General features: G+C 40.0%; 4 protein-coding genes across 5 annotated transcripts; 1 reads left to right on the forward strand and 3 right to left on the reverse strand.

Annotated features, from left to right (window-relative positions):
* Positions 1 to 37: 37 nt before the first annotated feature.
* Positions 38 to 2,459, forward strand: LOC106653147 (transmembrane protein 39A). The gene is made up of 6 exons (XM_014372428.2): positions 38 to 746; positions 828 to 1,066; positions 1,135 to 1,241; positions 1,315 to 1,567; positions 1,751 to 1,955; positions 2,041 to 2,459. Exons 1-6 carry the CDS (start codon positions 369 to 371, stop codon positions 2,290 to 2,292), a joined length of 1,434 nt encoding a protein of 477 aa, XP_014227914.1. The 5' UTR covers positions 38 to 368; the 3' UTR covers positions 2,293 to 2,459.
* Positions 2,455 to 9,602, reverse strand: LOC106653145 (regulator of G-protein signaling 7). 2 transcript variants are annotated; one of them, XM_014372424.2, is made up of 10 exons: positions 8,641 to 9,602; positions 7,350 to 7,446; positions 7,212 to 7,262; positions 6,736 to 6,891; positions 5,590 to 5,813; positions 5,306 to 5,511; positions 4,389 to 4,502; positions 3,983 to 4,325; positions 3,465 to 3,557; positions 2,455 to 3,370 (listed from the first exon to the last, which is right to left on the reverse strand). In XM_014372424.2, exons 1-10 carry the CDS (start codon positions 8,980 to 8,982, stop codon positions 3,305 to 3,307), a joined length of 1,692 nt encoding a protein of 563 aa, XP_014227910.1. In that variant the 5' UTR covers positions 8,983 to 9,602; the 3' UTR covers positions 2,455 to 3,304. The 2 variants fall into 2 exon arrangements, with proteins under 2 accessions (XP_014227910.1, XP_014227911.1); XM_014372425.2 differs by having other exon boundaries at positions 3,283 to 3,370; positions 4,010 to 4,325; positions 8,641 to 9,600.
* Positions 9,603 to 10,583: 981 nt separating this feature from the next.
* Positions 10,584 to 11,123, reverse strand: LOC111694427. Its single transcript, XM_023462576.1, has one exon. The coding sequence runs from the start codon at positions 11,121 to 11,123 to the stop codon at positions 10,797 to 10,799; it is 327 nt and encodes a 108-aa protein (XP_023318344.1). The 3' UTR covers positions 10,584 to 10,796.
* A 108-nt stretch (positions 11,124 to 11,231) lies between these two features.
* On the reverse strand, positions 11,232 to 21,446 carry LOC106653144 (oxysterol-binding protein-related protein 8). The gene is made up of 14 exons (XM_014372421.2): positions 20,400 to 21,446; positions 18,914 to 19,254; positions 18,622 to 18,774; positions 17,954 to 18,246; positions 17,728 to 17,872; positions 17,419 to 17,640; positions 16,210 to 16,376; positions 15,951 to 16,129; positions 15,690 to 15,867; positions 15,518 to 15,614; positions 14,859 to 15,430; positions 14,588 to 14,755; positions 14,332 to 14,510; positions 11,232 to 14,251 (listed from the first exon to the last, which is right to left on the reverse strand). The coding sequence occupies exons 2-14, from the start codon at positions 19,167 to 19,169 to the stop codon at positions 13,969 to 13,971; spliced, it is 2,892 nt and encodes a 963-aa protein (XP_014227907.1). The 5' UTR covers positions 19,170 to 19,254; positions 20,400 to 21,446; the 3' UTR covers positions 11,232 to 13,968.
* Positions 21,447 to 21,625: the final 179 nt, after the last annotated feature.

Below are 21,625 nucleotides of genomic sequence, written 5' to 3' on the forward strand. Positions count from 1 at the left end.
ACGACGTTACTCTGCTGCGTATGTACATAAACATACAGGTTAGAGCTACTCAGTTGTCGTCGACTATTCGTCGGTACGCCAATCAACGCCGATGATGCCGCCGATGCTTCTCAATGTAAACATTGCCGTGAATTATTTTGATCGAGCCCAATTCAAAATCGAATCGACATTCGCAACAGTTGATATAACACGAAGAAGAGAAAATTCTTTTAGTTTTTTCTTACCCAGACTTCTGTAAGTGCATATTGTGTAGCGAAAAGGGTACTTTCGAGGTAGCGGCTGCAATTGCCAATTGCTTTTTTCAACGAGTCAACGCGTCAATTGTTCTGCTCAGCATTAACGTGCATTTCTAATGACAATTGCAAAAAATGGCCGGAGGACGTCGGTGTCCCGCTGGAAAAGGCAGCACGAGTTCTCGTATTCAAACAGTGACCGCAGCATCGAATGCAAATGCAGCGAGTGCTTCGCCTGCAAACAATTATAACAATACCCCGCCAAATTATAATTCTTCTCCAAATTCTACGTTTTCTACCGGTTTGGATGATGGAAAAAATATGAGTGAACAATTGCCATATAATAAAGTGATTATTCCTAAACATATACCTATACCTGCCAGATCTGGAGATGGACTTCAACACTATGAAGCATATATATTAGTTACGTGTTTGATCGCTGCTTCTTTGCAGCTACTCAACTTATACAAAACTGTCTGGTGGTTTTCAGAATCTCACAATGATTATAGTGTGGTAAACAATATTTCATCATCATTATTATCTCTCTGTAATATGTATACTCATTTCTAATAAGTTATACATTTATCTTTGCAGAACTTTTACTTGTTAGACTTTTACCTTTTAACATTTATTACTATAATGGTTTCAAGACAATTCATATATGCAATGATTTGCAAATCTTTCCAACGTGTTATTCCAAATAAATGGTTACCGTTTGCCCTAAAAGTTATGAGAATAGTACTACTAGCTGTTATAATGAGTGCACTTTTTTGGTGCCTATATCATATGAAAAAACGACACAACATAAATAAAATTTTTTATCTTTGTTACCCGTAAGTGACTCTAATTTGTTATATTAATGATCCTCTTATCAAATTATAATTTTCATTATATTTCACAGTATTTTGATTTACTTTTTGATGTTTGGAATAAGCATTGAACCTTTTTTTGATTTATCTACAGTTCAAGTTTATCTTAAAGAAGACAAAAAAACAAAATTTTATTTGGGTAATAATTCTATTGCTTGGTACATAATTATGAAAAACATGATCAATTTATTAATTGAATTATCTTTTGATAGATAAACCAATGCACAATTGTTCTTCAAATGCAGTTACGATAAGGCAAGAAGTTGCAAGTCTAAAATCAGACTTCAACAGCAGATTAAAAAGAGCACTTTATGCAGCATCAGGAAGTGCATATTTATGTGGTATAGCTCCTGTGATATTTGTTCCTCAGCATTTACACTATAATATTTACTGGGTTGTACAACACACTGTCTTTATATGGCTTGGCCAGCTTGGAGCAAATTTTGCCCAGTCATATTCTTTTAGGTAAGCCAAACTTTCATTTCATGTATAAATACAAAAGAGAAACAAATTGCAATTGAATTTGGTGAAAATAACAAGTTTTTGCTTGAGTTGAATTTTACAATGTTTTTTTTAAGATTATAAATTGTTAACTGACATTAAAATTGGTTAACTTGATTGAAGTGTTCATGGTTATAATATTTTTAGATACTGTGATGTTCTTCATAAATCTGCTGCCCATCTTGGAAAATGGTCAAAAGTTAATAGTAAAGGCATACAAGCTAGTCATACTTGGGACGATAAAGTTTTATGGCCTCATGGTACTTTGGTTAGACATAACAAAGAAGTGTATCGCTCAGAAGGACTTTGTACAGCTGCGGAACCTGGAAATTCAAGTCACAGTCGCTTTTATGTATGTACAAAATAACTTGTAAAATATGATAATGAGATTATTATTAAACCCAGGTAACAATATAATTTTTTAATATTGTTTACAGACGCTGTTTGGTGAACCTACAACTTTACTTTTATCGTTAGTAGGATGGCAGATGACTGTTGTTGGAATACAATTCTTAATAAGCATACGCAAAAATGAGTGGTATCAAGTTATATCCAATAGCTTGTTACTTGCATCTAATTGTTACCCACTCTATACCCTTATGAGAGATTACATACTGTGTTGCAGAGTTCATCGAGTTGAACAAATGGCCAAGGATAAACCTTTAATGGCGCAGTCTAATTGTTCATGATTACAATTGATCAGTGGCTGTGCCAATGAAAATGAGAATTTAGCACCAAAGAGTTAATAAAAAAATTAAAGTGTCAAAGGAGTAAAATATAAACACTCTTTATTTTATCATCTATCTGTTTTCTTCGTTTATCATAAAATATATTTACAAACTCAACAAATATGAAATCAAGTGATTTTTTTTTTATTTTTTACAAATGATCAAACAGTTTGATACACAAATGAAAATTAACACATTGATGTATAGCATACATGTAATTTTTGTACTTAACGTTATGTTCTACAAATATCCGTTGCTACGTATACCACCTGTTTTGAAATACTCGTGATCTTTTACTCTCGTTATTTATGAATCAATACTCAGATTATCTTGGATAATATATAATTGCATTGTTTTTTTCTCATTTTTGAGAATAATAAAATTTCACTTTGATAGTATCTCATTTGCTTCTTACACACAACAGTTACCCTATAATTTACACTTGGTAGAATCCTTACTCATAGAATTGTACATGAAATATATTGTGCTTATGTCGATTGTACTCATCGCAGTTGTGAGAGGTGGAGAAAAAATTGCTTATTTTTTTCGTGGGTAATCTCTCTGCGGTCGTGATCATGTTTCTGAATTATCAATTCCTGCTTTAAAATGAGAAAAAGAAAAAATGCGTCTTGTTGAAAAAAAGTTGGCATAGTTTTGTCATTGCATCGTTCACGGATATTAAGTACTTTTTTAATATTATTCATCATCAGGCATACATAGTGTTATCGCCATCACGAGTGTTAAATTTGTTTTGTTGAATTGACTTTTTAGTAGAATTTATTTAAAAATACTTTTTAGCAATAAGGTATTGGGTTAATACGAGAGAATAAGAGAGATAGAAAGATAGCGAGAGATGCTAACGGTTGTTATGTGGGAGTGCGAATTTTTGCCATTGCCAGGCAGTTTGTACGTTTAAAAGATTTATACTGTGTTTCATCAGCATGTATCAGTATCGTCGTTGTTGCTTCTGTGCTTAAACAGCTTGCGGATCTTTGCGACCAGTGAACGAAACAATCGATCGGATACCTTTGACAGAGGCCTGTAAACGAAATAAAAAATTGTATAATATCCGGTTTAAATATTCAACGTTCAAGTATTGTACATTGCCATCGCTTTGCTGTGGTCTGACTTACCTTTTTTTTCGAGTTGTTGAGAAAGTCTTTGTACATGTCGGATCGTAGATACCGCGAGTAAGAATCAGTCTTCATCAGGTGATATACGTGAGCCTAAATAAGAATGAAAAACGATGCGAATTAATTATAATGTGTTATGTTTTATGTTATTTACTAATATTGATAGAAAAAACGAGCCTCGTTATTTTGAGACTGTTGAACATCGAATAACAATTAAATTTATAATCAAAAGAAAATGACGTTATTTATTTTGTTTCCTGCGTTAGAATATTTGTTTATTTCATGTTTTTTTCTTTTACTTTTGGTAAATCGTATGAAAGCATTTATTAATTATGAACGAAGTTTATAACGATAATTTGTGCTCTGTGCCAGATGATATTATGATGTGACAAAGTACAAAAATGTACGAAAAAAATTATTTGCTATAAAGTATACATAAGAATGAAATTGTTATTCTAAAAAATCGACTAGAAATTATTTAAGTATTACGAATTGAAAGTGATTTACTGATAACATACATGCGGAGCCTGAAATATATTTGTTACCGCAGCGACATCGTAGCACCACTGGTCCGGTCTCTCTTTGAAATTTTTCTTGGTGATTTCGAGGGATTTGGAGTCGACGTTGACGGGACAGGGCGCCTCGTCAGCCATGTATTCGTCCCAAATAAACTTGACTTGTTGCTCCACCTGCCTGCGCGGCAGCGTTTTCAGGTCTCGGACGGCCTCCCAGAATCGCAGATTTTCACCGCTGAACTCTTTGTCGAGAAATTTGATGAACTGCTCCCGACCGACAGGATCTTGCAGCAACTCTTGCAAACTGAAGGCCCATCTTTTTACTCGTCTCAGCGGCACGTCTTTACTGTAAGATGAAAGAAATTAGGAAAAAAAAGTAAAAAAAAAGCGAAAATTTTTCGACACTCACGGTGCTTTCTCTTGCTCCCAAAAATCGAGGCTATCGGTGATCCAGGGATTCGTTGCCTCGGGCACGGTGAAGAACGGGTCGTACTCGGCGTACTGCAACGAGTAATTGATGAGTCTGCAAAAGAGGAACACATATTAGGATAACTTGTCACTTTTTTAATTGATAAGGTGTATATGAGAAAATTCAGGAAACTTTTAATGGGAAAGGGACTATGGTATAACTTAAAAAATAATTGCACAATGCATATAAGCAAGAATAAAATATAGTTATTTGGTCCAAAACATTAAAAAACAGAGGGAATATGCCTAGATGAGGTACTTTTAATTTTGAGAGTTCAATAAAATTCAATAAGTAAGGTCGCGGTGCATCTTCAAAAAATTAAACACTTGACACTTGATGTAGGAAAATACATTTTTTATATTATTGTCTTTTGATTGATAATTATGATCGAAGTAAAAAAAATATTACGCATCCTGAGTATGTGCCTGCAAAATTGGCCCCTACTTTCTTGCTACTGCGCAAAGCGGGAAGAGCAATTTTCGGGCCACTGGATATGAAAAATATCATACAGGCTTAAGCCGCGAAAAAAAAGCTCCAAAGCACGTGTTCATCTCTAATTACACGTACTCTGGGACTTTTCTGTTTTTCGCGGCCTAGGGCAGTGATGTACCGTATTTGAAAGCTTAGTTGAGCGTTATGACTTTTTGCCGCACAACTGAGTGTAATGACTAGTTTTAGAAGCCTTCTGCGTGTAATAAAACGAAAGATTTTAAAAGGAGAATTTTTGTTGATTTTAGCAGAGCACGTCGCAAGTGCAAAATGTTTTTAAAAAAATGCGTAAAAATGCAATGAATTTTGAAAGTTTGCTGGATTCGATGGATTTATAAGGGGCTTGTTTTGGCCGAGGCTTTACTCACGCTTCGGCGACTTTAGAAATTTTAATTATACGGCGATCCAGTCGCAGTTTGAGCAGTTCGATCTCGTGGTGGAGCTCGTCGACGCTGCGATTGACGAGCTTGCGCAGGGGTCCGGAGTGTTGGCAAGCCCCGCTGCTGCTCGTCGGCCTTCCCTGGCTGCGACAGACCTTTTTAATGTCGAGCTCGGTCGTGTTGACGCAGCCCGGCTACGAAAAAAACAAAATGAGCCAAGTACCATCTACGAATGCGCTTATACATTTTATCATCTAGAGCCGTAAGTATACCATGGGCCGATGAACGTCCCAGAAGGCTCGCTCTTGGCTGTCGAGGACCTTGCGCTCCAATTTGTCGCGCTTCTTGTCGGCTTTGTTCTGCGCGTCGGCCTGCATGTCGATGAACTCCCACTTGCGCGAGAAGAGCTTCTGCAGCCGGGCCAAGTACTCGGCCTCGTAGTCGGCCAACTCGAGGCGCGCCTTGTGCTGCATCGTGCGCTTCCACAGATACACGGCTGAGGCAGAGTGATAATAATGAGCCAACCATCGCTCGCGCTAAACATTTTAATTGAAAACTGAGAGAGAGAGAGACCGACGACGACGAGGAAATCCAATTGCCTCGCTGGCATGTAGGTCGGATTTTCCGGCTCTGCTTTCGTCTGACACTCGTCGCGACACTCCTATGCGCAGCCTCCGATCTGCACGAGGGAGCAAGGACCGTTTCACGAGCTCTCCTATAAGCCGCGCGCAACGATAAACCTTGGCAAAATTCTTTAGTCCCGACAAAATTCCTCGATAATCCAAGCTACGAGCTTCGTATACAATATTCACGCGTCTATTGTAAAACCGTTTAAATCTTTGAAAAGGAAAATTGAACGCAGTTAAGCGCTTTGAATTCGTCCAGTTTAGTTTGAATAAAACTCGTCGAATCTTATTGCCAAAAATATCGTACAACGGCACAAAGTCAATTCACGAGTTTACGCGAGTAGCAGTCTAGATTTTCGCCTCTTTCAATAAAACGAAGCAAGCGTAAGCGTGTGATTGCGCTCCGTTTTTTTGCCTCGATAGTGCGCGAGCGTAAGGAAATACTCGAACGAACGAACGAAAATAACGCGGCGCAAAAGTCGGACCAAAGGAGCTTTCGTATCCCTAATTGAAACACGATCGAGCGCTCTGAACTCGTTATGATTTTTTACGCGTGACTTTGTCTTCTCGACACAATACCCATTTCAATTCGATCTTTTCTCTCGTAAAAACGTTTGTTCCCCCAACACAAATAATGAGTCATCGATAGCTGAAAAGGTAATTTATCGCTCCAAGGCCGGGAAGGGATGTCATGGGAGTGGAAAGAAAATAATATCTATTAAATCTTTAATCGCGTGCGATGGATGTAGATCGATGTCGTTAAATATCGTATATCGTCGTCTATGGACTTACCGTAATCGGTGTTTTCGGGCTCCCAGCAATTCGACGGCCAGAAGTAAGGCGTTTGAAAGCGATAAAACGTATTGTCGTTCTTCACCGACAGGCAATGATCGTCGATGGGGAACAAGTAGCCGTAAGCCGCCATCAGGTGGGCGACGTGCAGTGCCTCTGCCAATCAACGTTACACACGATCGATATCAATAAAAACCAGCCTCTCGAGTAGTGCCATGTGTGTTCGCGCGTAGCTAAGATTTACGATGATGCCTCGCGGCCCGACTTGAATCGCCAGCAAACTTTCTGCGCTACACAAGTGCAAATTTATTTTCATGCCACTCGCCCAACTTTCCTCCTGCCAATGAAAACTTCGATACTCGTGTGTTCGACGCGTCCTATCCGAATTGTTTTATTTTCATGTGCCCCTGGCGAATCTCCGACTGCTGAAGCTAATTTTACTACTAGCCCCTTTCTACTTTTTTTGTTCGACTTACCTTGATCGTCCACGTCCATGTTTTTCATCATCCACGTTATCAAATCTGTGCCTGTTCGTACATCAAATACATTATTAATAAAATTGAGACTCGCACGTCATAAATATTCATGCAGGAATTAATGTGCGAGCAACGGACCTGTGAAAATGGACGGGATTTTCGTCATGAAAGTTTTGACGGTTCTCACAGGCACCCCGTTCTCCTCGTTCTGCATTCTGCCAATCAACGCCTCCATCTGTAGGTATCGATCGAGAATCGATTTAAAGCTCTAATATAATTATATCAAAAGACCTGAACGATTAACGGAAACATTTTCTCTTGGCTATATATCCGTCTTTATTGCATTCAATCGGATTGCATTATCACTAATAATTTTACTTATTTTCAAACGACTCTCTCGCATTCTCTCGTAATTGCTATCTCTTGAATGACTGAAACTTTCAAATAAGCCTATATTTTTGACTTTTAATGCCTCTCAATGCCGAAAGCTCTAAACTTTAGTCATCAATCGTATAAGAAAATTGAGATTTCAGACACTTAAGTGTAAAATAATACCCAGATCAACACTTTTCGAGATTATTTTAAAAAACGTATAATTTTCATCCTGTCCTTTATAACTCTTGCGAGCTTTTTTATAAAAGAAAAAGTGACAAATCATGTTTTTATCGTGTTCAATATAAATATCCAAAATAAACGCACTCACAAAAAAACTTGGATTATACATTTTTTATATATTTTTTTATGATTTAAAAATGCTGATCGTGAATGAAGATTAAAGGTTTTTTATCTTTTTTAACATGATACACGTGAAATTTTTTTCCCGTTTTCTGACTACCGCACAGTCGCATGAACACTTTTTTAGGACATCAATGTTTATCATTACGAACTCGAGCAAAGTATAGGTATTTAGGATTATATAGATATTTTTGGACAAGCCTTTTCATGCCGGCCTTAAAGCAAAATTAATTATTAAATTTATTCAATTGTCTCTACAAGCTGACTTATACGTTCGAGTTTTGCTCGGGGTTGCTTGTAAAAAGAAGAATTTTTACTTGCAAAATATACTAAAAAAGTGCACGCCAATAAGCTTATATTTAAGAAAAAAATTTTTAATTTTAAATTTCAAAAACGTCTTAGAGGAGAGAAAGAATGCTTTGAAATTTTTTCAAGTTTACGCTCCCAAAGCCCTCAGTAGTTGGATCCAATGCAAAACATAATTCTATAAATTATCCAAGTTCCAATTTGATAATGCTGAAATGCTAATAAAATTGTTCCGTGCATACAATAATGCCCTTTGTAAAAGCTCAAATAAAAGCGGAGATAATTGTGAGAAAAAAAAAGTAGAATTTGTAGTAGATAACTAGCTTTTAATGGTAATTGAATAATAGTTAATGTAGTCGTTGAAGCGAGCGTAAGCATAACGGAATACCTTCTTGTAAGTCAGATAATTGGGCGAATCCTGGGGTGCCGGCGCAGTCAGCACTGCCGGATGTGCTTGGGCCGTAAATGCCAACGTCGGAGGCACCAATAAATTAGCAGCTGATTGAGTTCTCGGCTGTTGCTTGCTGACTGCCCCGCTGTTATTTGTTTTTTGCTGCTGCTGACTGGCCGTTCGATCGAGGCCCGCAGTGGCGGCGGCAGCCACGGCGGTCGTCTTGCTTTCATCCTGACTGTTGGCAGTCGTCGACGAGGACGAGGACGTTGTCGCGATCGCGACCGCTTGACTTGTGCTACTGGTCGATTTGTCACCGCTCATTGTAGCCGTTACCATGACTCGTTCCAGCGGACCACTCAGCTCCTTATTCTGCCCTTTTTTTTCTTCTTTATTGCCTTTTTTTTTCTTTTGCAGCCGAGTCTTAAGAAATTCTTTTCTTCCTCATTTTTCAATGGCTTTTCTCGAAGAGCCTTAGAACGTATCGCTTCTTGATCTCTCTTGAATAGCAAAGCTCTTTTGAAGGTATGTATGCCGTCTCAGTCTCGGAGTAGTTGGTTTTTTAGTAGGTCAAGGCTGCGCGTTGCAAGCTCGAAACGGCTCTATCTCCATTTTAGCCTTTAATCTACGAGTCGCGGAGGAGGCTTGGAAATCCACACACTTGCCTCAGCTGCAGTCGGGAGTGTACATTTGCAGGTTTATGGAAGCCGAGTTTATTGACGAGGCGCGACCTGGTCGTTTGTTTATCACTCGATAGAGAGAGAGGAGAGGCGCGAACGGTTACGAGCTGGAAAACGCAGCGACAACAAGGAGCTGCGAGGCGCTTCGCACACGTCCACTGTATGGGGTCGGAACGCGACTGAGACTCTCCCCAGTCCCATGTGAACGCGAGGCGCAAAATATCCACACTAGCGAGCTTTCACATGCACATCTCTCTCTCTCTCTCGGCGACGTTGACGAGAGAAAGAGCAGTAGTGTAGCAAAGCAGCAACGGCGGCAGTTGAGAGAGTAGAGAGGGTCAGTGCTCATGCGCTCACGAAAGCCTCGCGTTTTCGCGCAGAGTAACCGAGAAAGAGAGAGGGTAGCAACTATACGACGCGTAAGGGCTGCGATTCGTTCTATATACATGCAGAGCCAGGTGTGTATAGGCTTGAGCTATATAAACACTGAAACTTTACCCCCCACAAGGTCCTATATACGTCCTATATGTATGATTACGAATGAACCAACTAATTATACAACGTACGATGCTCATAGATGGATGCTTTTCTCCCTCCCTCTCTTTCTTCCTCTCTCTTGTATAATGCTCATCGTATACTCGATGCCTGTCACCCTGCGCATATTTTCCATGTTATCGTAGCTCCCTTGTCAAAATGTCACGCCTTCTCCACACATCCCCTTCACCATTAGCGATCTGTTCATGTTTTATTTGTCTTGCTTCGTACGGTCTGCGGTGGTAATGCGACTCCTTAATCAAGGCAATTCATTTAGCCGGAGCGAAGCCTTTTTACTCGTATATCCCATATGGTATCCTATATCAGTGAGATATGATTGTAAATTGCTAATGCGAGACGATAAAGTTGGAGATTCCTCGGCTTGGTCGGGCGAACACGTGCAGCAGCAGCAGCAGCAGCTTGGCCCGCATCCACACGTCTCCGATGCTACATCGCTATTACATGCCTAACGACAGCTTAAAAAAAAAAAAAAGTTGAGAAAAGTCGACGAGCGAGACGTCGCTTTATTTATACTCGCTACGTGCCGAAAGTCGCGAAATTACTCGATGTGTATATGGTCGCAGCTTAGCACGCTGGCTGCATCTTGAAGCCACGATGAACTGCGACCGAAAACAGGCCCTGAAAGAAAGTGTCGCTCGAGCTCGGTGTAGCGCTATATAAGTGTACGGTATTAACCCAGATTCACACGGACTGCGACGAAGAAAATGACCTGGATTTCGGAAGGCGCGCACGACTGCTCGTTTTCCCTCGTGGCGATCGTCGCGATTCACCCCTGCCCGAATAATGTCGGCAACACAGTAGCAGCAACTGCTCCAATTTGGTCAAATTATATTTTTAGTTGGCTGCCTACATATGCATATAATGGTACACCTGTTGCTTTGCTCGGTAATTGCATTCGCACGGCGACGACGACGGACTTTAGAGATTGTCGTAGCCGTACTCGTCGACGCTCGCCTGCCACTTGAGATTCGATAGGGAGTAAGCGCCGTCGGCGAACTTCCTCAGCCAGCCGCGCTTCACGGCCTTGTCAGCCTCGACGCGCAGCTCCTCGATCAGGGCCTTGGTGTCGCGCGTCACCGGCATGTTGCGCTGAAAGTGCTCGGCCATGAGCTGCAGCGAGACCCGGGCCCGCAGCTTCTCCAGCTGCTCGACGGCGTCGCGGACCAGGTGAGGCGTCAGGCTCAGGCAGCCGTGATCCTCGTCGTGCCTTCGATTCCAGCTCGTCGCCATTGACTTGTCTGACATGACGCACGCGACCGATCCTGCATCAGGGTTATATTTACGTTTTTTTTTCTCTTGTGATTCAATAAACAAATAAAAAACACCCACCTTTTATTAACCAAATATCTGTTATTTTAATTCAAATGTAATTTTTATTTCATCTTATGCATTCGCGCACTTGAATTCCTTCAAATTCCTCTCGTAATACCAATTTACATTTATCAAATTTGAGAAAACTAACGTAATCGGAAAGCTAAAATTTATACGCAATGTGTTAATGTATATAAGAATTATAATTGTCAGAATGTACAAAACGCTTAGAGAAACAAGCGAGAGATGAAAAAACGTCCAACAGATAAAAAGAGCAAAAAACAACTTTTTACACATCATATTTCTTACGTCTACGCTATTTTACAAGTAGATAATAAAAAATGACGTACAATCCCTTTTTCATTTTCAAATAATCGTTTGTAAGTGTTATTTTTATAATTTTAATGTTGAATTGATGATGCACACAAAGTATCTGGTAACAATATTCTTATCTGGCATTCGCCAATTTTTTAATTGCTATTCAAGATAGGTCATTACTCTCGTTACACTACTGCAATGATACAAATATAACCGCTTTAAATTTACTTTCTTCATTTATGCATTAGTGTAAAAAGAAAATTCAAAATCGATTCATTTAATAAATAAAATTCAGTATTTGCTTTAAATCCGACCATTTTGTTTTTCTGTAAATCTGACTAGTTTTTAGTTACCTTAATTGAAAACCCTAAAAATTTATATTATGAATTTTCAAGCAAAAAGCACTTTGAGCTTTAATATATAAAATGTAGCGCTTTATAGGTATTCTTCAAGTGACCTAGCTTCGTAAAGTAACTACAAATGCTTCCACTGCACTGATACTTCTTTTGTAACATCTTCTATTGCAGTTAGAATAGGTACATTGCCTCAACAATATGGATATTCATTACCATAAGCATAGATAACAAAATTTGATATTATATTAGTATAATTATTGATTCACATCGTAGCTATTTTTCGGGCGAATTATTTATTTGGCAATTTTAATCAGCATGATAGTCAAATTTTCAATTCACATCAATGATTTTGTTATAATAATCATCATTAATTCAGGTTTGAATTCATGAAAATTAGTCTGTACACTGATAAAAAAGAGAAGTGAAGTTGTAATTGTTAAAATATTTCAATAAATTCATTGTTTTCCCTGGATAAAGAACACTAATTAATCTTTACGAATGAAAGAGCTTGCAAACTTCAATTTCCAATAACACAATACATCTGTTCTGATGCGATTTATTATGTTCTCCAATAACACAATAAATCGTACCAAGCTCAATGGTATTATTTTATCCTTTCAAGCACACTCCTCACTTTTAATTCTTATTTATTCATATTAACCCTTGTTAACATTTTTTAATTTTATCAATTCATAAAATTTTAAAACATATATTTATAATAGAAACTCATATAATCTGATACTTTTTCCGTAAGGTACTAATACAATCATTCAAACAATACGTACTTATAACATAAATAACAAAATAATACTACACAAAATGAAAAAATGTTGAAAAACCAACGAAATAAGACACGTAAATGAGTAAAAATAAGAGTATTCGAAAAAAATTTGAATGTAATTTTTAAACTTATTAAAGCTAATTTTAAAAATGCCCGCATAATCAAAGAAAAATAATAAATTTTTTTCTTATAAATATCCTAGTTACTGAATATTTATTGATCATAACTATAATTCAGAAATTAAAAATGAGAAATTCATTATCTAACCGAATATCAATATGTAGTGCAATACTTATAATTTGGAAATTCATACTACGTACTAAATGTCAATATTAGTTACTCAAATTTTTACTTACATTATGGAAATTATAGGAAATTATTTAAATTATGTAAACGTGTGTACTCCTTATACAAATATATTTCGATACAGTAAAACGGCAATACCAAGGAAACTCATAAACTCGATTAGAATGTTGAAAACATTAAGGATTCATAACAGACAATAAAATATATAAATATTTAATTATTTACAATAATAAACAGCGATAGTCAATCATAATAGAATTATTTCTATTGTCAACTAATCGCATTTAAATATACTTGAATATGCATAGGATGTGTAGTGTGTATAAAGGTATACAAAGAGGTAAAGAAAAGAAAATTAAAAACGCATTGACGTAAATATTCACATTTCAAATAGTTAATTACGAATAGGATATTGATTTTTTTCAAGCAATTATTAAGTAGAGATAATCTTGGTAGAAATTGTTTCAATAAGTTATCACTGACTTATTTTTCTGCAAATATTTTATATGATCGTGAGAGCTAAATCTAAAATTACCATCTAATAAGGCTGATTCATGATTATTAAAATTGATTATTACAGTTAACCAAGTTACTGAAAAATGAAATAAATTGGTAAAAATGTCTTTGAATCTCGCGTCATTATTTTTAATGAAAATTTGTACTTGAAATTTTCAACAAATAAAAATCCAAATAAAATGGATAACCTGTCATCATTAAAAACAATATATTTTGATAAGTGAAAAATGTTTTTAAAAATGAAATGTTCATCGATTCCCGAATAATGATTATTTAAAAAGGAGAAAATATTGAATAGTTGTACAAAAATGATACATAAAATTCTTACCTAAATTTTAAATACGGATACTTAGGTAAGTATGATCATTATTTTTATTCAATCAATTGCAGCGACTAGTGTTAAAGAGCTATGTTATACAACGGTCGCATGATGTATAAATTAATGCGTTAAAAATGATTATCATTGCACAGATACGTACATTTATTCACAGACACACACTCACTATAATTCTTTGGCTTTGTTGAAAATATTGCCGTCTCCACCCCCACTACTACCAGACATACGTCTGGTAAACCATTGAACGAAGAGAACAATAAGGACTATTATAAACGTATCGACAACATGTCGGAAGATCCGAGAAGCACCAGTGCCATTTCCACGATTAAAATTAAATCCAAGTGGGTTTCGACGGGCCGACTGCTGTTCCAGAATGCGATGAATTTTTTTTATTTCCTCTAGTTGATCTTCCAAACGTTCATCAATAACCCTGAACATACCAGTTACTCTGAAATAAGATATTGAAAATCATTAAAAAGAGTCGATAGTCAGGGAAAATGTAGAAACTTGACATTTTTATAAACTCACGCTTGATTGCGACTTCGTCGTTTGTGGGCCGATTGGCTGGAATCCGAATGTGCTGCATCGGACGAGCTTGCCGAATCATGAGCAACTGTTTCGTTGTGTGGATGATTGTTTGTGAGTTGACGCTTCGATGATTTCAACACCGACAGCGAAGATCGAGACTCAGCCATCAGCAACGGAACCTGTTGATATCGATAGTAGTTATAGTTACAGATTTGCTGAACGTGTGCATGACTTTTTTTATGCTCTAATCGTTTACCTGTGACTGGGGATCAATGGACACGATACTTCCGGTACGCATGATTGGCGTCTTGTGCCTCGTTTTTGTTTTAATTATGTAATCTTGCTCGTATTGTAGCACGTCGTTTCTCGGATCCCACGGACGGATATCGGCGTGGCGATAAACCCAATTTCCCGTAATAATATCCTGTGGAAAAAAGTAACCGAATAACAAATGTTTATCCTTCTTCGTTGAGACGAAATTGAGGGTGCTTAAATAGTAGCTGAGTGCTAAAAGAGAAATTACTCGCCTGAACAAAGTATTTGGGAATCCACTCTTTATCGGCCATTTTGCGCTCGTTAGCCCTTGCACGTTGCGCCTCTTCGAGTTTTGTTTTCTCTTGGGTGGCGGCTTCTTGATCATCGTTGTTGATGGCGTTCGTTACCGCGAGCCAAAGCTTCTCGCTCTCCCAAGGTCCCTGGTGATCGAGCGGCACCGTGTACTTTTTCAATCGCTGCATTCTGACCTCCGGCGTCGAATGGAAGAAGACAGTCTCCTGTTCGGTGCGCTTGTCCGTGATGTTGATCTGGCCGTCCCAGTAGCCGCTGATCGAAGCCAGAGTCTCTTTGCCGAGCTTGATGCGACCCACGACCATGTTTAGCTGATCAGCCCCGCCGATAAACGGTTTCAATTTGAACTCGAGCTCGCAGTTATAGCCAGTCTTTTCGCAATTTATGTTGACTTTTCCACCGAGCTCCATGGAAAGCGTGCCAACGATGATACCTTTGCAGTGTGCGTAAGGTATCGTCATGGTGTAACTTTCGCCACGTGGTAGCATCGTCAGTACAGCCACACCATCCAACACAGCCGATGTGGAGTTACCTAACAGAAACAGATTCGTGTTATAGACGATGAAATTTTTATCGATGAAATTTGCAACGAGTAATGAAGTATCAAAAATCTCCTTACCATAAAATTTAGATTTGGCAATAATTGTGGCACTGATGGTGTAGCCATCTTGTCGGTTTGTAACGTAAAATCCCGAAACCGGCGGATGATGCGATAACTGAAATCAAGATAAGTCATTGGTCTTTGGGTACTCGCTACGAACGAATGAACGTCAAGCTAGACAGTGTTTTACCTGTTCGGCGAGGTAAAAAGTTCTCGAGCCATTGTCGTGCTGCCAGTAGCAACGGAACGTTTCACCGAGCAACGGATTGTACGGTTTCTTGAGACCTTGTGGTTTTTTGTAAAAACCGGACAGGTACCATTTTACAACACCTTTCATGCGTGTCAGTGCGTCATCTTCTAATACAGCCCTAATGAAAAGGAAACGCGTTATTTGAACATCAAAACTTAATGCTGGTCACATTAAAATTTGTTTAAATGATTATTGACTTACTGGGACAAAAGATTCGCGTGGTAGTAAGAGTCGGCGAGTTTTTCCAAAAACGACCTTGGCTCGAGTATGAACGTCGGCAGGACGACTTTGGACAGATCCATACCAGGTCTCACTTGCTTCATGAGATACCATATAAGAGATTTTTGCTCCTCTTGCAATACTGTAACGACTTCACCAGCCTAAATCAAGAGAACACCTTCATAATCTAGAACGGAATTTGACCCGAACATAATGTAGAAGGAGGAAAAGAGTCACAAACCGTGCCGAAGACTTCGCTCTCGTTGGTAACGTAGGGTGTTTCTTTGATGACGTCATCTTCCTCTTTGTCCTCCTTGTGATTGTCCTCGCTCTCGGAGTCGCTGGCGCTGCACTCGACGTCGTCGGCGACCACGCCGTTCTCCGGCTGACTGATGCAATCTTCGAGATCTGCTCGAATTTCAGAGTCGTTATATAAATCTGAGAGACAGCGAGACATGGGCTCGGGGTCAAGCTTATCGGTACGTGTCAAAAGTTGACGTTTGAGCTGAGGCATCGTCGAGCGACGGGGTCGGAGCGAGGCCTTATCGTTACTCGCCGTTCCGCCGACCGCTGCCGAAAGGTCGGGACTCGCGAAACGCGGTGAATCGCTTATACTTTTGACAGTCGCAGTAGCACCGGCCGAAGTGCAGCCGGGGCCGCTCGACTCGAGAAGACTCATGGCCGATTGCGTCGCGCGACGCCGACGTCGACGCCCATGACGATGATACGGTGAACCTTCGTCTTTTTTGATTATCAACCGAAAACAGCTTTCTTTAATTTTAATGTAAAATTTTTACGCTATCTAGGCCCAAAACTCACGAGGATTTAGCCGTTACTTTTGATTAGCAACAACGTGCTTACGTGTAAGTCAGATGTCAATAGAAAAATATAACTTTTCTAAGGTTTTTTTTACGCCAACTCATACGATTCAAAGGAATCAAGCGATGTGCGCGCTACCCAGTGGTGTAGGTCAGATGAATTGATGTCATCAGAGAAAAGTAATTTTTACTTAACCGAGAATAAACGAATCATTAGGTTTGATAAAACAGTTCTTTAACGAGTATACCTACATAGCCACGCATAAGGCGATATTATACGTTATAAATAGCAACAACTAGGAGCTACATTCAATCAAATCGATTATGAATACATTTACTTTATCCTTTTACACTCTTACGTAAATTAGCTGTCATTTAAGAAAGCCATCTTGAATATCATATCTAATAGAATAAAAACTCTCGGCAATTAAGTTTCCAAATCAATACTATTTTTCGTTAAACTGTCGTTAGCTTTTCATATTTGAAAAGAACGACTATATTACGAAACTAAAGAAAGCGTTCAAGTGGGTACAAAATTACTCAGCTTGCTGAATTAATTACGTTATCTTTCATGAAGTATTCACGAATTAGTGGGTCAATTAGTTTATTCAAAATCTAAGTCAATGTCTTACCATGATCAACGAAATGTTTTTCGCAATCGGCTTCGCTCCATTGCGTTTCGTGCGTCGTAGTTGTGTCATGCTGAGGAGATCTGGGTACTATGCTCGTAGATCTGACAATTAACGATGAACAGCGCATAGATAACTCCAAAGCATCTAGCCAACATTTGCCAGCCGCCTGAGATGGAGCACGAAATATCAAGTATGCAGTTGGTAAAGGTAGGACAACGGCTCCTAATAATTCAAAATATATCAATTTTTCATAAGAAACTTGTCTATATTCAAAGGAAACTTGTAACTTTCAAAAAATACCCAACGCACCCATTCCTTCTTTTTCTGGTCCTTTTGGGCCCCATATCGATTGTTCCATTGGATGGAATAACTTGAAGCAAAACCCATCTTTCTTACTGGGTCTTTCAATCACTTGACAAATATTTAACAATACTGTTCCAACCCAATGGTTACTCTAAAAGCAAAATTGCATTATAAATCGTGTATATTCATTTCAATGGGAAACATTATATTATATGTACAGTGTTTTAGGTACCTTAGTTTTCTGACTTTTATAAAGAATCAGTAAGCCTGGCTTGAGAACACACCATAGCTTGGTCCAGCTTTTGAGTGTTCCTCTAACCTTAAGCCAATCACCCATAACAATGACAGTAGGGTCTTTCAATGAATTCAACAATTCATCTGCTACTCTTTTCTTTTCCATTCTGTAGGTTTTTCTCTGAGCCTTGTAGGACTCTTTTCTGGTAAGTTTGAAACTCGAGTCAAGTTTGTCAGTGTCCACCTTTGGACTGTTTTCACCAGTTGTTAATGACATGGAACCCAGCAATCCTGAAAAATTGAAGTATGAATAATATAAATATAAATAAATGTAAATTCAAATATATAAATAACAGTAGTAATAATATATAAGAAATAACAAATTTTTATTAAACGTCTTTTTTCTTTTGTTTGCATTAAACCTACTTTCACGAAATTTAAAGAGAGCCATTTTAGAATCATACATTTTCACGCAGCATAGTCGTTGAAAAAGTCAAGGCATTATCTTATCGGAGTTTTTGTAGCGTGTAGATGTGAGCGTAGAATTGTAAAAAAATGTTGTTAAGCAACAGTTGTCAGGTAGAAAGCATCGTCGTCGTCGTCGTCGTCGTCGTCGTCGTCGGTAGACAAACATGTGCGCGCTTGTGCGTAGATTGAATTATTTACCTGGCGATAGCGGAGGTCCCGGAGCGTCGAGCCAAGTGGCCGAGGCATTGCCGCTGCTGTTGCCCGACATGGTCAGGGTCTCGGACGAATTGGGTTTGGTCAGTATCGGCTGGACTTGGCTGCTTCCACGTCGCGAGCGTCGCTCCTCGGTCGCTGCGTACAACGAAAACAGGTCAGTTAGATATTCGTGTCAAAATGTTTGGCAAGCTCGATAGCAAGAGAAAGAGAGATGGGAAGATAGGGAAAGAGAGAGCGAAAGTGACGTAGGCTCGATAGAGAAAAGGTGACTAACCGGAGACGGATCGATTGGTCGTGAGCGGCGAGACTGAGCTGCTGGCGGCGCCGGTCTTGCCGATGACGCTGTCGTTGCCCAGAGAAGTCGAGGTAGCGGCGGGCAGGGACGAGGAGGCGCTCGTGGCCGTGCTCGCCTGCGACTCCGACTGCGTTCTGCGACTCGCCGACTGATAGTGCTGCTGAGCGTCGCTCGGAGTCGTCGACGACGACGTCGTCGGTACCATGATCGGCTGACTGTTGGCGCCGTTGCTCATGCTAGCCCGGCGATCGATCGCCTACTCTTAGCTGCTGCGGTCGGATCCGTTGCTCGATTGCCAAGTCAAGTCTCGCCTGAGCCTTCTGCAACAATAGCGAAAGCCGGAGCGAATACTCGGAATTATTATACAATCGCCACGATAAACAAACGCACGCGCGCGCTGATGCAGCAAAAAATCGACGCTGTAATTATTTCTGCATCGTGCATACGAGGATATACCGATGGAGAGTTCCGATGTGTGTCAGTGTCTCCGCAAGTGTGTATCACGCGTCGAGCTTTACGACTGCTTTAAGCTGTTATACGATTACGATATCGTGCTGTCCTAACGGCCGCGACCCATGTGTCTCATAATATGCATTCGCTAATATGACTCTCACGTGCGTGCGTTATGATTTGCGTCTAACGTGTCATCGTTGCGAAACAACGCAGTGATTATTATACCGCTTGCTCGTGAGATGTAAGTCTGAAAACTATTATCCCCGTATTACATATATAGGTGAACAGAAAAAAAGGAAGACGATAAGCTCAAAAATATTACAAGTCAGTACGTTATACGTGAAATGGTTAAGGCGCGTGTGCGATTTAAAAAATACAATAGGCCCGATAGCCACGAGATCGGTACAGTCATGAAAATGAATGCAACTGCAGGCCCCGCTCTTTGGGTCAACAGCAGCCGACGCGATTTAAACGGCTCCCCGATCCGACCCGTCATACCTATCGTTCGACGTTAACGACGTTTATATAAAACAGACGAGGGATAATATCCGAACTCCGTGTGTAAAATATATCCTAACTGGCTTGAACGTATAGGTAGTATGTTACACAGTGCGTTCTCGCCCGGATGCACTCCAAGCATGTTGTAATTAGTACAGAGTATTAGAGGGTTATATGCATGCCCATATCTATCTATCTATATTTATAATATAATATGTATATAGCGTGCGAGTGGATCGATGACGGTGTGCGCGCCAACGATACTTTATACGAGACAAATAATAAACACGACGCGAAAGTGCATTAAAAATGTAACGGCTCGTGCGGAAATTGGCTGGAAACTTTGCATATTATCGCACGAAAGCGGACAAATGCATGTACGCACGGAGGAGCGACGATCGCCGCCGTTGGCTGACTTTATATGTACGCTTTTCGCGTGTAGCGTCGTACTATGTCCGAATTTGTCGTTGCCGTGCTGTATGCACTTGTGCAGTAGAGATAGGCATAGGCTTACCTGCAGTCATGCGCTGCTGAGATGTGCTACGTATATATTCGAGTCGTACGCATGCAGTCTCGCTCGAGGGTGACGATAACGCACGCACGCTGCAACGTGTCAAACACTGCCTACTCGCATGAATTTATGATGTGGCGTACACTCATGACACATGGAGTGTACCTATAGTCGAAACGCTTCATTGATTACTCCACACGTACGAGCGTCCGATGCTTATTAGTTGCCTTTATTTATTATGCCCTCGTGTATTCTACGTGCGGTAAACAGTACGACGAGTAGTAGATCGTTGCCCACTCGTGACAACACGAACTTCATGAGGTCCACAAGACGTTGCACGAGCGAAGCAGAAGAGACGAAAATCCGTGTACTATTGCAGCGAGTGCTATAATGGACTGCTAAGGCGACGAGACGAGAGGTGGAGAGGCCACGCGGAATTGCGCCTGCACAAATTCAGCATAAGCTCTCGTTTCTGCTCTCGGCACCGTATTATTTATCGTCACGATTCGCAGTGCTGCTGGCACACTGCAGTCCGCAGTCTGTGCTGCAGTCGCTACTGAGTAGTTCATTTATATGTACACATACACACACACACACACACACACTGCACACACAGACACATGCACAGGAAGAGTTCGCAGGGTCGGGCACAGTTGCGATTCGCCGCTGTTTCGCAGCTCGACTTTTTTCGTCTTTTTGTCGTTAACTCCGCTAGTAGGTATGTATTATGCACTTGGCTGCAGCAGCGGTACAAGTCTCGTCTGTATCTACTCTCTCTTTGCGTTTTGGGCTCGCGCGGATTCACAGCAACAACAAATACATTAACATAAAAGAGCGAGACAGTTTTTTTTTATTCTTGATGTATTGGCTCCGTTGAAATATGTACAGAAACAAGACGTTGGAATGTCTGCTGAGCCGAGAAGCAGCAGCAGACGCTCGCGGACGTGGACTTGCGGTGGCGGCGGCAAATCTCGGAGTCTCAGCGTATAAGCGCGAGACAGCAGCAGCAGCAGCAGCGGCGGGCGGTCGATGTGCGCGCGCGAGTCGTCTCGACTCTCGTGCTACGTGGACGACACTAGCAGTAGTATCAGCATGAGCTACTTACCTATAGATATTAGGATTACACCTATATACCTACTGTACGTACATTAAGCCAGCAGCAAAAAAATTGGGGAAGGGGAGCTACAGCAGTAGTCTCACTCTGCCAAGTGCCAAGTTATAGAGAGAGC

The sequence above is a fragment of the Trichogramma pretiosum genome, unplaced genomic scaffold (assembly GCF_000599845.2).
Source record: "Trichogramma pretiosum strain Unisexual culture from Peru unplaced genomic scaffold, Tpre_2.0 scaffold8, whole genome shotgun sequence".
Classification (NCBI taxonomy): Eukaryota; Metazoa; Arthropoda; class Insecta; order Hymenoptera; family Trichogrammatidae; genus Trichogramma; species Trichogramma pretiosum.

What these genes read in the sequence shown, in the direction of transcription:
- LOC106653147 (XM_014372428.2), top strand. Translation starts at nt 369, where the DNA reads ATGGCCGGAGGACGTCGGTGTCCCGCTGGAAAAGGCAGCACGAGTTCT. An exon ending in AAAAACAAAATTTTATTTGG is followed by an intron (nt 1,242 to 1,314) that starts GTAATAATTCTA and finishes ATCTTTTGATAG; the next exon opens with ATAAACCAATGCACAATTGT. An exon ending in GCCCAGTCATATTCTTTTAG is followed by an intron (nt 1,568 to 1,750) that starts GTAAGCCAAACT and finishes TAATATTTTTAG; the next exon opens with ATACTGTGATGTTCTTCATA.
- LOC106653145 (XM_014372424.2), bottom strand. Translation starts at nt 8,982, where the DNA reads ATGGTAACGGCTACAATGAGCGGTGACAAATCGACCAGTAGCACAAGT. An exon ending in TGGGAGCAAGAGAAAGCACC is followed by an intron (nt 4,326 to 4,388) that starts GTGAGTGTCGAA and finishes TTCATCTTACAG; the next exon opens with TAAAGACGTGCCGCTGAGAC. An exon ending in ATATATTTCAGGCTCCGCAT is followed by an intron (nt 3,558 to 3,982) that starts GTATGTTATCAG and finishes ATTCTTATTTAG; the next exon opens with GCTCACGTATATCACCTGAT.
- LOC111694427 (XM_023462576.1), bottom strand. Translation starts at nt 11,123, where the DNA reads ATGTCAGACAAGTCAATGGCGACGAGCTGGAATCGAAGGCACGACGAG.
- LOC106653144 (XM_014372421.2), bottom strand. Translation starts at nt 19,169, where the DNA reads ATGAGCAACGGCGCCAACAGTCAGCCGATCATGGTACCGACGACGTCG. An exon ending in ACCAGAAAAAGAAGGAATGG is followed by an intron (nt 17,641 to 17,727) that starts GTGCGTTGGGTA and finishes TTGAATTATTAG; the next exon opens with GAGCCGTTGTCCTACCTTTA. An exon ending in CTTTTTACCTCGCCGAACAG is followed by an intron (nt 15,615 to 15,689) that starts GTAAAACACTGT and finishes TCTTGATTTCAG; the next exon opens with TTATCGCATCATCCGCCGGT.